This window comes from Ambystoma mexicanum, chromosome 7q (genome assembly GCF_040938575.1).
Source record: "Ambystoma mexicanum isolate Mex_15411 chromosome 7q, UKY_AmexF1_1, whole genome shotgun sequence".
Lineage (NCBI taxonomy): Eukaryota > Metazoa > Chordata > Amphibia > Caudata > Ambystomatidae > Ambystoma > Ambystoma mexicanum.
Window position 1 is genome coordinate 735,615,938 of NC_090941.1, and position 17,134 is coordinate 735,633,071.

Below are 17,134 nucleotides of genomic sequence, written 5' to 3' on the forward strand. Positions count from 1 at the left end.
TTGCGTAAAGAGACTGTTTGCCAAGGGCACACTTATTGTGTCATTTATATGTTGTTTATCCCTTCCTTTTGTTGATTATATACATTGTATCCCCACTTGGTAGGAGGGATTATCACCTTAGTGTGGGGCAACCCCAAAGAGAAATAACTGCTGTACAATCAAACAGAATAGAAACAGTGGTCCATTAGGTGGACTGGTGCAAGGTTGTGCAGTACTGTTTCTCCTTCAGGACTGGCACTCTACATTGTGAAGCATACATCCACAGCCAGAGTCACATTCACAGTGGAAAGGGGAAATCCACAGCCAGGGTCACATTCACAGTGGAAAGGGGAAATCCACAGCCAGAGTCACAGTCACAGTGGAAAGGGGAAGCACTAGGGCAATAGAGATCAGCCAGTACATCAGAGTGGCTCAACAGCAACACATATCACTGTAAAACAAAACAAACTGGCGTTCTCACACAGGCTGTTTACTCGAAAGCTAGATTCACAGTCTCCTCTGTCTTCACGGAAAGATGGTGTATCCTACCCTAAGCATGGGTGCTTCTCCAACATCAACAGAACTAGCAATCGTGTCCTGACCTCTCAAATACAATGATCTTATTTTCCATTCGGGATAAGCAACGATAGTGGGAAACAAAATATACAAACCAGCAATTTGAAAGTACTCGATACAACCATGCATTTACACAACAACGAGGCTTTACGTGTCCCACTTTTTGAAATATTGGCTTTTTGGTACATGTGATCATTTACCTCATGTCAAATATGCACTTTTGTATTACTTGATAGTCCCCAAGGCCTAATGAAATGTACAGCACCCTGATGCCAAAGTGTGTTACAATAGTCTGTGATTTGCCCTCCTCCAACACGCTTGGCTTGAGGAAAAAAGGGTTTCTAACAAAGAGAAGGGAATCCCCCAGGAAGGCTGGATGGAAGCAAACTGTCAAGCCTTCTAAGGGTCCCATTGATGTTCATAGGCCCCTCTTCTCTGAATCGCTGTCCCCTCTCATCTGTGGGGCCTCCTGATAGTGGTCCCCAATACAAGTTACCTTAGTGTGATAATGGATGGAGCTGTTGCTGGACCAGATCAGTCATATGTTTCCACCTTGCAACAAGCACCTTTGCCGGGAGCTAAACAGCACTCCTGTTATCCTTGCAGCAAGCCTTGCAGCAAGCCGGCATCTCAGGTCAGAGCGATAGTCCTGGCCATGATTGATCATTGTAGGGGGATGCATATGGAATTTGCATTTGGAGATCTCAAGACCATCAAAGTGTATCAAATAGCCCTACACAGTCTACAGTGAATCTCAAGAAACGTCACCGTGTGGAGCCAGCCCCTTTTCCAGGGCAGATTTTGGTCAGCAAAGCCACACACTTTAACGTTCTTAGTATCACAGACCATTCGGTTGCTAATTCTGGCACCTGCTACCCTTCTGAAACTGTTCAGTAGATGTGTTCTCTAGCACGCCTTCAGATAAGAACCTGCCAAACTCAAGTAGGTTATGACGTTTTCATCAAAAGCTATCGGCACTCGTTTGGAAAAAGAATCAGTTAGGCCTTGTGATGCAGTGTGTTATAAGAAGGCGGCCCACATTGCTTAAACATTGCCAACCAAAGCAGACAGGTTGGGGATGAAAAGCGGCATGGTTTTGTACTGCATACATCTAGGCCCACGCCTCTACGCATGTTGTCTGTAGGTGAAAGCGCGACCAAGAGTTCACGCTGCCTAACAAATCGGCACCATGGCACCGAACCTCATCAATTGAGCAAAAGAACATGACAGGAACCCCAACACTGATGAAGGCATTCATTATTTCAAGAGCATAATTGATCAAGTGTTTCAATACCTGCTGCATATCTTCTTCACCAAGATGTCAGAAGAACTTAAGGGTACCGACTACTAGCAAGCTCAGTATGAACAACTATTTCAGATTCCTTGTTACAGGATGTGATGTGAGTTAGGCATTTATCCGATTGGGGAAATCCTAATCAGAAGACATGGTGGGAACGTCTATGAGAATGCTAACAGTGGATTATGGAAACAGCTGCACAATCTGTAAACATTAAACATTCCCCATAGGTTATCCAGGTCCTTCATTCTTCAGAGGTTGGTGAAACAATTCCAAAATGCAATTAAGCATGCATAGATTGCGTAGCATAAGTAATGGCTTAGTTTGAATGATCATCCATGACCGGTGTACTCAGGATTCTCTCAGTCGGGGAGCCAGTGGCAGCACAGCTGCATGGAGAGCAGTGGTCAAAGTGAGCGGGGGCGGGTGGGAGCGGTGCTCCTCTACTTTTTTAAATCAAGTTTTACCGTTCCTATACTTTTATTTTAAAAAGAAAAAAAGAACCTGTTCCGGAATGGATTTTTAAAAATAAAAGTGTAGGAAGAAGTTTAAACTTGCCCTTTGACTGCAATGCACTGCACGTTTCCTTAAACAGCACGTGCATGTTTTTGGGGGCTTGTATTGTGTGTGGGAGGGGGCGTGGTGATGGGGTTTGTGGGGAGTCGGGGAAGGCCAGTAGGGAACATAGTTCCACTACTTCTTTTTCTACACTTCGACCACTGATGGAGAGCACAGAGGACGAGGGCAAAAAGCACACTCTCAGTGCGTGCAAAACATAATGCCTCCCTGCTCCGTCATCTCTAACTGGATCCACTGCAAGGCTCGTGATCTCGGGCTGGCTTAATTCAAGTCACTGCGTGAGAATATTAACATCTCTGAGCATTCCATGCAGCTGGGCGAGCTGGGCTGATGGCACCAAAGTGGTGGCCAGCAGGGGCTCTATTGTATCATAGTTAGAAATGTTACATGTAACAAGCTGAAGAAAGGTACTGCATTCAAACACCTGGGAGAGCAGCTCAGCAGCAGCAGGCAGAGAAAGAAGTTGAACGCAAGTACGTTTTGGACACACACATGGACGTAAACCCTCTAGTGTATTTGATATGTGTGGAAATCATTTTGGCCCACATGTATGCAATTGGACCGGCGTATTTGAAGGCGCATTTCATTTTGGCCCATGGCCGAATGCTCAAGAGGCTAGTCCAAGCCTGGAAATCCCGGCATATAGTGCTGTGTAATCCCTGCCAGGATATTAAAATATTATTACCCCTACATTTACAGGACTTACCTGTGATAAGGGCATCGGGACGTGATTGTTCTTTCCTCCAAGCAGGCACAAAAACGGTGATATCTTTATGGCCTCTGTCCAGAAACCAGTTCACAGCTAGATGAATACCTCGACAAGAAAACACCTCTTTGTTCCCATGACTGAAAAAGACAACAACATCATAGCCATCACAAAATAACATTGACCGATTTGTCAAATGCATTGTTGACTAGCTTGGTAATGACAGAGAAGGCAGGAATTAAATGACAATGGGACAGTTTAATGTAATGCACAGTGTAAGGTGGTTACATCCAGGCAGTATTTGTAAATAGAAGCAGTCGCTCCATGACCTCTGGATGTAGCCTGCAGGCTCCTCACATTTTGTCTTGGGTAAGGTTGGCATGAGCTGAAGGCACGGTGATGTCGGCCTCATGTGTGAATGGCTGTGGCCGGGGAGTGCTCACTAATCCTTGCAGGAGTCCCTTGGTCACATCTGTGTGAGGTTGGGCACATACAGGGAGTTAATCCCCGGGGAGCACCCAGCCGCCCACAGGAGCTCCAAGGGAGCAGCAAAGAGGAAGGAACAGAATATCTGCTGTTTCCCTGCACAGCTAATCCAGAACCCTGCTTCTCAGTGTGGACGGCTCCCAACCACCTCTCCTAAAGACCAGATGTGCGGCATGCAGCCCTCTGCCTGCAAGCTGCCCCCCCCCGTTTGCTCCAGTCCCTAGATGGCAGAATACTCCCTGATGAGCAGATGAGTACGGTTTAGAGGGTATCCAACACGAAGCGCTATATTCAAAGCCTGATGCTATATAAATGTGGTAGTTGGATGAAGGGAAGAGTCTATGCGGAAATGCCCCATTTTCTTAAGCACCCTCAACACTTTACACTAGACGATAATACACGTATTTTATGGGATGCAAAAAGCTTTGTTATTGCAGCATGAGGCGCCGAACATAAAAGAAGCCAAGGACACCCTCCACTTGTCTGTACGGTGGCCTTATTTTTGTACAAACGGCAAACTATCACCTTGAATGACTTTCACTTATCATAATTATGCAGCTTTTCTCCAAAGTGCTGAATGAGAATGTATTGTTCAACCCAAATAGAATACGAATAACATATACGTGTGAACAAATGAGTGTTGCGTGGTATGCGAGTATGAAAGGAATAGACTGATGGTAGCTTTTTCTGAGCTTAACCCTTTTTCCAAAAGAAAGTCTCTGGCCCATCTTTCAATAAAGAAGGCTTTCCTAAATAAATAGTTAGGTCACACATTTGACCTCATTATCTGGGTGTGTGCACATTTTTGAATGTGCACCTGTTTGTCTTTCATTTTCTGAAGGACCTTCATTCACAAACTTTGGAAATACCCTCCCCTGCCCCCCCCACACCCCACAGATCTCCCCACACATTTCAGTATGCCTGTATCGCGAATTCCTCCCCTTTTCGTCACAGGCACCACGTGCCCATCCTTGCTCACCCTTTGTCTTTGCATATCTTTCGCACAGCATTTCATGCCCACGTTCCTCTCCTCCCACTATCTTTCTTACTCTTTACGTCACATCCACACTCACTCACAATCCGCAGCCATACATGTCTCCATACATTTCTCTAACCAACTCAATGCATCTTTTGGTTGCAGCTGTAACTCTGTCAGCAGACCCTTCCCTTTCGAACTGTCTCAGCAGAAGCACCGAAAATTGAATGGGTGTGACGTCTGAACCCACATCTCCCTTCACAGAACTGGTGATCGGCAGCGTAAGAAGATCTTCGCACTCCAGGCTTCCTAATCCAGCGGATCCACCAAAAGTCTTGGATTTAGATGTCAGAGTGCACTATGCCAAAAGAAGCATGCCGTAGCCATCTACAGTGTGACACCGGGGAAGTTTTGAAAATACTGGCACTTCTTGTTCTGTTCCAAATAGCCAAGGCCTAGAACCTTAATGTTGCTCATCTAGCCCTGCATCTAGAGAAGGAGACGACGCGCTGCGGTCCTGCCGCGAGCTGTACCCGCTGAATGCATGAGCCAGGATGGGGCGAGACGGGCACTGACACCACTAGGGACAGTTGGGACTCCTCAATAACTGATTGCAGTGGCCTGGTTCGCTCCATTGAAATAATATGGGAGCGAGTGAACTGGCAGTTGGATACCAGGGCAGGCCATTCTCGCAAGAACGGAAACCGAAGTGAGGATGCTCACTGGTTTTAAATGAAAGATGTAAACACAGGAATGTGAAAAAGCCACCCAGAAAAGTGATTGTAGGCCAAGCAGACTTGGGGCCTGAGCAGGGCTAGGACTACCCGTTAGAATGACTGCAATAAAGTGATCTTGTGTTTTCCAATCTAAATTGTGTTTGTCAACATTATTTGAGGTAACAATGTGTATTGTAATGTATTGCAATATTTGTGGGCTGCACTAGGGGTTTTAGCCCCGCATCAGCTGCACAAAGGTTTCTAATGACAACTTGCTAAAAGTAGCCCATTTTACACCTCACTTTGCAACCAGTGCATCAGGCAGCGCTAGCCCTGGACATACATCTATTGACTAAATACCCACCAAGTGACGGGCAGCGCTGGCCCCTTATTTGCCCCACGTCAAACTCTCAATGCTCCAACCACAGGATATCAGATTATACTGCGCTGCTGCGTCAACCAAAAGTGCGCCAGACTGACCTGTAGTGATGAGCCCTAATAAGTGTTTTAAGTTGTCTGAATCCGTGAGAGCTGTGTGTTGCAGGTTCACAAAGCTAGATATGAAACGGCACTGCCCTATAAGACAACAACACTTTTCTGGAGCTAGAAGTGTGCTGTTGGGATAATTAGCATACCCACAATGCAGTACTAAGTGGGTCTGAACCAGAGGCAATCGTCCAGGGCTGGCTGCTGGCTTAGTGCTGTGGCATTTAAGGCTCTGAAATGGCTTATTCTACATTTATATTTTCGTTGTAAGGCTGTTTTCATGCATTTAAAAACCCACCCTAACTTTGATGGCGTTTGCTAAACACTGTCCAACAAATAATAGAAAGTGCAGTAATACAATAGTATGCATTCCTGCATGAATGTGGTGTCCCCAGGCCTGGCGACAAGATATGACCCTGCCAAGGCCCTCCCGAACCTACTGGACCTGTACCTGCAGGCAAGCACCCAAACGTGTCTTTGACCAGTGGAAGTGTCTTTCACCAGCCGCTACCGGTTTGCCAGAAAGGGCAAAGCAGAGTACAAAATAGTACTGATAAACAATATGGCGGTAAAAAAGCCAAGGAGAATAACCACAGCCCTTTTAAAAAACGAACAAAAGAATGGGGCAACCGGGTATTGTATTGTATTGTAATGGCCATTTGTATAGTGCCTTTCACCATTGGTCTGGTCTCAAGGCGCTGTAGGGTGAACGCCTTTTGGGGATCGAAGTCCAGGTATGGGAAATTTGACTGAGAGAAAATAAGAGTGCGTGTGTGTGCTTGACCAGCATGAAGGTAGGTACGGTTGGCCAAGTGCCTGCTAGACACCCATGTTGAGCAGGTATGGGGGTGGGTGCCTAGAGGTAGCCTGGAGAGAATGTGAGGTGACATTACGTGAGGAGCTAGACTGAATATTATGATGGGGATAGCTGCATTCTAGTGCCAGGGGTGTTGTGCAAAGTATTTGAGGTAGGAGAGACACTGGGCCTCATTAGGACCCTGGCGGTAGCCGTGCCCTTATTAAGGGCACGGCTGCTGTGGTAGTGATTTTTTTCCGTGGCCCATAAAAGGGCAATAACCGGGTCATGCCCCCATGGGGCTCAATGGGAATGGGGAGGATGCTAACAACAGGCCCGTTAATGACGGGCCCGTTGTTAGCATCCTGGACTGCTAGTGGGACCCACTGAGGACGCCTGGTCTGACCAGGCGTTTCTTAGCGGGTCCCGCAGCAGTCCTCATAATAGGGCAGCTCGTAATGAACGGTGCCGGTCCCGTACCGGCACCGTTCATTACATGGCTGCCTGCCTCCTAATGAGGCCCATTATGTGAGCAGTTAGACTGAATTTTGTCGTTGGGGGGGTAGCTGCATTCTAGTGCCAGAGATCTTGTGCAAAGTATTTGAGAGACATTGGGCCTCATTACGAAGCTAGTGGTAAGGCAACAACGGCGCCGGTATCGCTACCAGCACCGTTGCTACTGTACCGCCATATTAGGAGTTCTGCTTGCGGGTGCCCTTGCAGCCACCAGGTCTGACCTGGTGGCCGTACCGGCACCCGGGAGCAGAACAGGATGGTAACACCGGTACCGTTATTAACTGTACCGGTGCTACCACCCTCCCCATTCCCATTGAGCCCTGTGGGGCCGAATGGGGGTGGGGAGTCCCTTATTACCGGCACCCGCGAGTGGGCAATTACCGGGTCTGCCAAACTCGACATGACCCGGTAATTACCCATTCGAGGGTGCCGAAAAATATTGGATACCGGCGGCAGCCGTGACCGTACTATAGGCACGGCTACCGCCAGCCTCGTAATGAGGCCCATAGTGTGAGCAGCTAGACCAAATTCAGTCGTGGGCGATAGCTGCATTCTATTGCCAGGGGTGCCAAGAACTGAACGGCAAACTTACAACAGGGGAAGATGGAATGGACACTGCAGGCATTAAGAAAGAGGCCAAACTCTGGCCATGCAGGAATTGCATAATACCTATGACCCTCCTGGCCCCCAAAATAAACGGAGCGTTCCATTTCCATGGTATCCATGGTGATGTGACATCAGAAGGGGCACAGCTTCTTCCGGTGGCACTCTGTTGCCAAAGCATACCAATGGCACTGCCCCACCACAAGCTATTGGTGGCTTGCGTGCCACGTACCTGCCTCGCGTGTTCATCTAATGAGACTGATAAACAATCCTTGCACCTCGGATTGCCTGCCATTCATCTAAACATTCAATAACGGCTTATAGAGCTGGCAGCCTCCGGGCCACATTCTCTCTGCCGCCCCCAGGGTGTTGTGGTTGTGGTCCACAGCAGAAACGTGCAAGCACACTTTCTACTAACAGGTGGAGGACTGGCAGGCACAAGTCCAGGATCCTATAAACAACCCTTTGAAGAGAACCCCGTGCTGCCACGACCTGCCTAGGGGTTCCCCAAATATATGTGTGGCACCACACTTATACTATGTTAGCAGTGTGCACCAGGGCGAGCAGGGTAGCTCTGAGGGGAAACAGCAATCTAAAAGCCACTGAAGGATCTAGTGCCTCGAAGCCTCCGAGGCTGATGAGAAATGAGTTTGGGTCTGAGGTCGTCTTAGTACTATGACCAAATAAGGAATTGTGTGACGTTTTCAGTAGGAAAGCTTACACCATTGCAGAGCATGGCCCACACGCCAATACTTCTGCATATGTCCCGCCTGCTCCAGGCCAGCTACACGCGGGACCTAGACACTGGTCTGTAGCCGCGTTATGGAGGTGTACACGAAAGATCTGGTGCCTTGGATACGCTCATGTGTGTCTAGAACCTGGGATGCTGGGGAAAGGTGGCCCCTGTCTGACGGTTCAGGGATCTCCATTTTAGGTATTGGTCTTTTAAATCCCTATCAGTGACTCGTTGCAGGCTTTGATATGGAATCTCCTACACGTTCGTGTACTGTGACATTTCACGTGTGCAAGGTACACCACTGAATTGTGAAAATGACCCACGTTATAATCATTTATGAATTTGTTCTGATGCAATACAAAGGACTAATGTGTGTGCCGTCTTCTAAATAAACTATCTTGTACACAAATACTGGGGGGAGGTGAGACGTTCTATTTGGTGCTTACAAGTTAGCACTGCAGCACAACCCCGTGCCCACAGAGAGGGCACGCGTAACGGAGCAGAAGCCAATTTCGCCTCAGGTGGGCACCTTAATTGGCTGCTGATGGCACAGAATATGTGACCGACTATTGCCTAACCACTCATTCAAGCACACAGGTGGGGTAAGGCAAATGAAACTGACGTTTTTTTTAAAATCTTTCTTCTTTGATGTCTGTATGCTAGCCATCCCGAAGCCTTGTTTCCTTTTCATTGACCTGCATCCTACATCTATTGTGTGCGACGCCAGGGCTAGCCTTCACATTTCAGCCTAACACTCATAATAGTATTTATTTATTTAGCATTCAGGGGGTGCAGAGCGCAGTCACTCTGATGTCAGATTTATTCATTTTGAAAAAGTGAAATAAATGTCTCACTTTTTAACCTTTTGGCCAGTGTCGATTAGCACATTGGGAGTAACACGACTCTTTTAAACTTATACGACCATGGACAATGAGAACAATCATTGGTCAAGCCAATAGTTTTTGTCTTTTATGTTGGCCTGGGCTAGGCATGTGTCAGGCACTGCCATAATAGCACTACCAGGCCATAACATGGCAACAGCTGGAAAATTATTTGATTTTCTGGGAATATGATAGCAGTGCTTAGAAAATGCCTATCCAAAACCTATCAATGAGACAAAACTGTTGTCTTAGCCAGTATTGATTTTTAACAGTAATTCAGAACAAGGAACAGATGAGAGGACACACATATTACTTATAAATCAAGTGGCTGAAGGCGCGCTTGGTTATGACATTTGCATGGCAACAGTAGTCCATGTATTGATGCAATTAAGCCATTAAATTACGGAAGATTGCTCGGAAATAACACTGGCAGGCGCTATACAGCACACACTGTGGTATTAGTGCATGACATAACTAGCAGTAAGAGATCCCAGGGGGTTGTTATGGCGGGAAGAGCCGGTACCAAGGTGGCAATGGTTGTGTGTCACTCCTCACACACACCCTCCTCCTTTCTGTATACCAATGCAACAGTGTTGGGTTATAGGTGGCACTAAAGCACCACCTACTAGACAAAACTTCAAATGATGGGCAAGTCAAAGGGAAGAAGTGATTCTTGCACGGGTTATTTAAGCCTTCGAGGAGCACCAACCTTTAACACTGTATATTTCAACTCTGCTCTTGAGCACTCATCCTGGGTAAGAGCTGAAAAAGTCCTGCTTACCTCGAGTCACGTCGCAATACTTCGGTGATGGAAGAAGAAGGGGAGAGAGAACGCGAGAAAGAGAGAAAGAAGGAGAGAGAGACGTGTGTGCCCAAGGAGTCAGATGGGATTGCTCCGATCAAACCCCATCAGTCTTATAGCTCTATAAGCCTAAAAGGTGAACTTTGAACTGTACTGCATCATGTGACAGGAGCAAAATGCTCAAAGCGAGAAACAAACCTCAACCTGTCAGCATCTGCATACTGCACTACCTAGCATATATTCATTGTAGGGAGTGCAGTATGCAAATTTCCTAACTGTATTGGAGTCCAGATAGGAGAGAGGTGGGATGTGAGGTGGGACACATAACCATTCCCTCCTTACTAACTGTCTCCACCGCCGAAAACACATACCCATTGCAACTTCTGTGAACTATCTCTCCAAGCAGTAATTTCAAGGTTTGTGCTGTAAAGGGCCTGCCAGTGTTATTTCTGAAAGCAGCATATATCACACACAACCAGTTATCAATCAGAAGACAAACTCAAACAATCAGACGACAAACTCAAAGGGTCAAAAGATGTATCTGTCATTGCTTGGAGAATTTGATTGGACAGATAAAAAGACTCAAGCCAGCAATCAATCAAGGTCCCAGAAGGTCAACGCATTAAAACATTAGAGAAGAGGAATGGCTCTAGAGAGTAAAGGCAGGTGCAAAAAATAGCTCGTGGCGCGAGCGGCAGATGTCAGTTTCTCATTGTCCACACGGAGCGGCTGCCAACACAGTGCAAGGCAGAAAAGATGAAGCAGGGATGCGATAGTACCCGCGGGGCAAGAGGTCCCCCAGGGGTAGACAGAGCACAACCGGAGAATGGACGCCCTGGCTGCTAAGCTCAAAAGGCTGCCACTCAAAAGGCTGCTTCTTCTTGACCAGACTGGCCCTTCAAGATGGTTCGGGCCTGCTCCTGCCGTCTGTAAACATCCCTCCTTGTACAGGTTGCAAATACGTTTACATGCCGCTTGCAAGAATAATGCTTTCCAATTTATACAGCGAATTCTCGCCCCAACTCCATCCTCGTGCAATCACACGCATGCAAAATGCTTGATCCAATGACTTGACAAACGGGGCTGGGGGGAGTTCCATATGCTTCATTATAACACAGCAGGGATTGAAATAAACCTGGAGCCTGGAGCTAAAAACAACTCCTGGGTATCAACCAACCGGTAAGCAGGAGCGAGGATGTAATACAGAGCGAGTTGCAAACCCTTCTCCCATGAGAGAAGCAATATGTAACTATGTGTCCATTATATATGACCCATTCTGGATTACACTTCTTCCAGGTGTGTCCTGATGCTCAGACATGTATGCTTGTATGGCACCGGCTGGGCTCCTGGTAACTGTTGGGGCTCTTCTAGACTACAAGCAATAGAAATGGCTTCCAGCTCCTGGAACTTTGGAGGCCCTGGTAGTGTGTTTCGGATTGTAAACATAGCTTGAAAGCATTGATAACACCATTTTAAATGTTGGAACATTCAGGATGACGTCCTACACCCGAGGACAACTCCCCACTCCGCTATGAGGAAAAGCTACTGAAGCAGAGAGAGGCCATGCCCCAGAAGAGAGCTTCCAAGCGCACTTTTCTCTTCAGGTTTTGCTGGTGACAGCACTCTCGATGAAAATCGAACTTTACTTCTGTGCAGACACAGCATCACTGAAAACAGTGCTAGAACTATGTCACTACGCCTGCTTCACTGGCAAAGAAAGCGCGCCATTCGCGTGCTCCTCAAAGAGATGGCATGAAACGACGAGAATCCTCCCTGATCTTGAGTGCTCATTTTTCTTCCCATGAATTCTGCCAAGATCTAGGGTGCTTGAAACCCGCTTCATCGAAAAAAAAATAAAAAAATCTCCTGAGAATAAGGCAAGAAGACGTCTTGGGGCAGTTAGATTTACAGCAGGGGACTCTGTAACAAGGTTTGTTGTAGCGTGCGAGCCGGCGTAGTGGTGTGATCTCAGATTTTCAAGGGTTGTGTTGAAGGTGCAACAATAAACAACTGTGGGGTTATTTAATCCATGGCACTAATGTTTACATCACACTACCAACTTCTTTCCCAAAGCCATTTCTTTATCAATTGGCGATTCATAAGACACTGCACGCCCTACGCCACCACACCAGGGAGCGCGACCGGATACACAACCAGGGAGAAGCACAGATCATTGGCACTGGCAACATAAAGCAGCAATGAGACAGGGAGCAGAACATGTTCACATTTAGGCAAAGGCACTACTTCAAATTCTGAGTATCGGGTTGAGAGGGTCAGAGGAGAAAGGTGTCCCTAATCTGGAGCGCGGTGGGCCACCACCACCAGCTCTCAGTGAGTATATTGCACAGAGGAACATCAAATGCATTCTAAGTTTCATTTAGGAATTATTGGAGCTCATTTTGCACTGGTTGGTGCTGGAAATGGAGACATTAAAACACAACATATTAATCTTACGCCTGCTTTTCTCGCTCCAGCCCATTTTCATGCTGTCACAAGTTGGAAGAAAGTTATGGAGTGGACTCAGAATCTCCGCCGTGCTTTCCTCCTCTGTCTCGTGTGAGCACCTCATTTTAAGCATGCATGCAGTGGTCGAAGTGTAAAAAATAAAGTAGTGGAACTATGGCATTTGATGGGAAAAAAAAATTGGAGGGGTGTGGTCAGGGGTGGGCTTACTGAAAGAGTGCAAAAGGGACTCCAAAAGGCAGAAATATTCTTATTGACTTAATTTTAAACTGGCAAAAATAGCTATTGAATGCAGGGATAAGAGGGTGGCTTACAGGGCTCCAATACTGTTTATTTTGTTAAATGTAGTAATGTTACCAGTTTGGGTCTTGTGCAGGCCTATTCCTGGATAAGAGGCAATAGAAAGAACATAGAGGAGTGCAAATGATGTGGAGGGAAAGAGAAGTGTGTGTATAAACTTGCGACGTGGAGTGGGTACTCTGTGATGGCCCTAATATCCCCTGACCCGAAGCCTTCCTCTCCTGCGTGTTTTGGATTTGCTGAGTGCGCTATATTCATGAAGGTACCGCTCGAGAACAAGGCTTGCGAATCTAGGACAGGCAGGTGGGATGCCCCGGCCATTATCTAGAGTGACCCTGCTTTATGGCCTCTCATTATGTGAATTCAATTAAAAACAGTTACTGTGACCTGGATATTCTATATCCAACAGTGGCAGGGGCTATTATGTCATATTTTCATGACATCATGCCAGATTTCTCTGGCTTCTAAGCGCTGTAACAATGGATATTATTATTAGAAAATACAATGGTAGTCAATTAATAAACGTGATAATGATGAAGGCTCATTAGGCACCAGGCAGCCCAAACACCATTTGTATTAAGGTTTGCTGGTGAGATGCAGCAGACTGTCTCTTTAATTTTACAAGTTCAGTTTGCTTACTTTTATTTTGTGATGACTACTTCGTGTGTAGAAATCTTCAGACGTCTTGTTCCATTTATAAGCCGTTGCTGCAGTGCTGAGGGAGTGGGGCGAGCGCTAACTTGCTCGTGTTTTGGAAACAAAAACCTTTATTTAGCTAGCAGTGTTAGTGATGGCTGTAGGGAGGAGCGCTTCCCCTGTGCACCCAATATTGTCATCGAGCTGCAGCAGTGTCCGTTTTATGTAAAGACGGCCGCCCCTTGCCAGATGGCCTCCAAAGTCATCCGTTATCGTGGTTGCAATGACCATAATAATAGGCAGCTTTGGGCGGAAGATGTAGTCAGGCAGCAGCGAGATCCCCCCAGCAGGCGGCAGCAGTCGTAGACTGTGATCAACTGGTGCTCGTGGAGCAAAACAAAAAAGACACAACAGTAAAAAAGACACGACAGTAAGCAGGCCCATGGACAAGCGCTTTGTAAATCAGACCATCCCTGTGGATTAGAGACCAGACCGTGTGAAAAGGCCTGCTTCTCAAAGAAGGCAGCACTCAGGCCTTATGTTCTTAAAGTGGTAGACACATCTGTAGGTAGTAGGCAGGGGAAAAGGGGGGTGATCCCCTTTAAATCCCACCCCCCACCTCTTGTCCATTTGCCTCCCAGCTAAGAATCATGGGATTCACAAAGTGATCCTCCGACAATGGCTCCACCCCCTGGAGTCATCATACGCACCTGCAGCAAGCAAAAGAGGCCATGAACAAAATCAACATATTCCTTTTGGTCACCGTCCAGGAATGGTGTGCCCGAGTGAAAAAATGTAAGGGTGCGAGGTGTACTTTTTCTTTTTAAGTAGAGGAACGTTGTACCCTATAGTTCCCGCCCACTTTGACTTCTTCATGAATGAGGTTGTAATGCAAACGTAAAGGAATGGATTCCTGTGCCAATGAGCAGGTGATTCCGCGGGAATCCATTAGTAAAAGATGCATGCCAAGTGTAATTTACAGGAGGCGTTTGCACTTTTCCAAACCAGCATCAAAGTGAAGAGTAAATGCGATTTTGCCTGGTTTCACTCCTTACTTTTGCACTCGTCGTGGCAAAAGTTGAAAATTGCATGCAAGGGACCTAACGGCACGTACATGCAAACATTGGTGGTCGCGTGCATGCAATGTGAAGGTTTAAAGAAATTACCCTCATGGAGTGTTAAGTTTCAAGCAGGATTTCTGTAGGATCCTGATCAGAGATACTTCTAAGAAAATCAATAAGAAATGTTTTCTTGGCTGGCCACCAAGTGCCTCAGAAAGGTAAGATGTGTACACACAGCCATGCCAAGCGCTTTCTGAAGTTCTGTGTGGTACTGTTGCAGGGTTGTGGTGACACCCAGATAGGTCCACCGCTGAGATTCTCTAAGCACAGGCCTGTTGCGCCATGGTGTTCCCGGTTAATGCACGAAGGACAGATATGTGTCTATCTAAAGCCGGTTATAGGTTCTGAGGTGGGATCTACAGTAGAAGGGCCACTCACACTTTTTTCTACCAAGCACTGTATGGTTTGCTTGGGCATTAGGTGGACTATGGGCACAAAGGCGACATGCTCGGGAAAGAATCGACAGCGTTGACAGGCTACCAGTAACGGACAAGGTTCATGTAAGCATTGTTCAGTTAACAACGCCTATGTCTTCAACACTGTGCATGCCAATGTGGTCAAGCGGTCACGTCGACGCCCGAAGGACTCAAGCCTGAGCAACCACCAGTGTTGCCAACTCGGCGACTTACGCCCCCTAGCGACTTTTTCATAAAAAATCAGCAAGCGAAAAATCTATCTACTTTTTTCAATTGGTTTGGAGACTTGCGTCATTTATGCAAGTTTCCAAACCAATTGAAAAAAGTGTGGCCATTCACCCGTTTTCTAACGGGAGTAATGCAAAAACACACTGTGAACCTAAAAGGGAGGTGTTAACTGTTAATCATAACAATTTTTGTGTTCTTAACGTAGCCAGCGCGCCACCAGAAACACTCTAGGGGAACTGTATGTTAATGGGATGGACTAGCGGGACCAGACGTCCCGGTTTGGATGGACCGAATGGTTCAAAGGGGTGGGTCCACAGTAAAAGCCATAAATCGTAGGGGGAAAGAGTAGGTCATTATGCAAATTAGGCAATGATGTCATCTAGCTACTTCTGGCCACTTTTAGGGGAGCCAATAGCTACTTTCTTTACTGAGGAGTTGGCAACACTGGCCACCACAATGAACACTCAATTGATGCCACGACTCGGGTTTGGGGTCGCTGAGCTTTCAACAGATTTTGGGCCTAATTCACCTAAGTGTTTTATAATGGCATGGCTCCTTTGGAAAACCTCTTCAAATGGGCCCTTAGTATCGCTGTTGTGCACAATGTAGGTGCATGTGTTTCTACACCTGTGAGAGCCAGTGATTCAAGATCCAGACTGTGCTGGAAAGTCAGCGCACTGCTTCTCTAAGCCAGCGTGCTTGCAAATGCAGAAAGGCGATAACGCATTTGAAGCCAGAAGCTGGGTCCCTGGGTGCGTCCTTGGTCCCAGCTCTTTATTGTTCGAGCAGAGAAAGAGCCCTGTGTTTACGCCCTGTGTGTGACCGACGAACCTGCCACTTTTACTGCAATGAACACATTAAGCACGGGCCTAGACAAAGCCCTGGGTCAGAGAGAGGGAAAAGCCGAGCGCGCTGGCAGCGTGGAGCTGGCTCCTGAAACCGCCTCTCTTCAGCACGCTCGGCGTGAGTGCAATTGCTGTTGTTTTGCTCGCCTGTTTGTAAAGACGAGTGGTGACTGGAGTGAATAGTGTACCCGACACATTCTGTAAACACCGAAAGAGACGAGGACCGGGAAAGAAAATCACCCTTTACAGCATGTCACCCAGACTAAACACACATCCAGTAAATTCCAGGCAGAGATTCCAAGCTGGCAATAAAAACGCCAGCGAACGAGAGGAACGCGACATCTGCCTACGGCAGACTGGCTTGCCGCCCTGGATGGCAGGAGTTCCAAGAATACAACTACATATATTAACTTGAAGATTGTTTACATGTTGAAATAGAACATATTCGAGTTTGATCACCATTAAAATACTGTGTATATGATTGTTATTGATCATAACAGCAGAGTGGCTATTCATTTTATACTGCTTTTGACAAATACAATTAAATATAAGCACATTGTGCAGGTTCTACCATCCTGACGTCAGGTATGTATGTGATGCCACTCCGAGCCTTGTACATTATAGAACGCATGCTCTGTCACGCGGACACCAATCGTTTCCAAAATGTCCGTCGGGTCCCAGGGACGTCATTGCACCAAAATGGCAGGGTTAGCGGAAAGTGCCATCACACGACCCTTGACCTCTGATGACTTCAGAGGAAGTGATGTCATGTGTCCCGCCCCCAAGTGACATCATGTGAAGTGAATGCACACGACCTTCAGATGCACCTAACACACGTGTTCCACCCAGAACATTGAAACACACACTATCACATTCCTACTCATTCACCCACCAGTTACTCACTCACACACCTTCTCTTACAGTCACACTCACTGCATTCTTCAAAGAGGCGGGCACCCAGCCAGAACATTCAAACACACAAACGATCAC

At 46.9% G+C, this 17,134-nt stretch overlaps 1 protein-coding gene across 1 annotated transcript in view; it reads right to left on the minus strand.

Moving 5' to 3' along the window:
* Positions 1-17,134, minus strand: part of ZC3H12C (zinc finger CCCH-type containing 12C) — a 124,534-nt gene that overhangs the window by 49,517 nt on the left and 57,883 nt on the right. Inside the window, exon 3 of the mRNA XM_069639988.1 lies at positions 3,138-3,277. Within this exon, the coding sequence (XP_069496089.1) occupies positions 3,138-3,277 (140 nt within the window). The remainder of the gene's footprint in view (positions 1-3,137; positions 3,278-17,134) is intronic.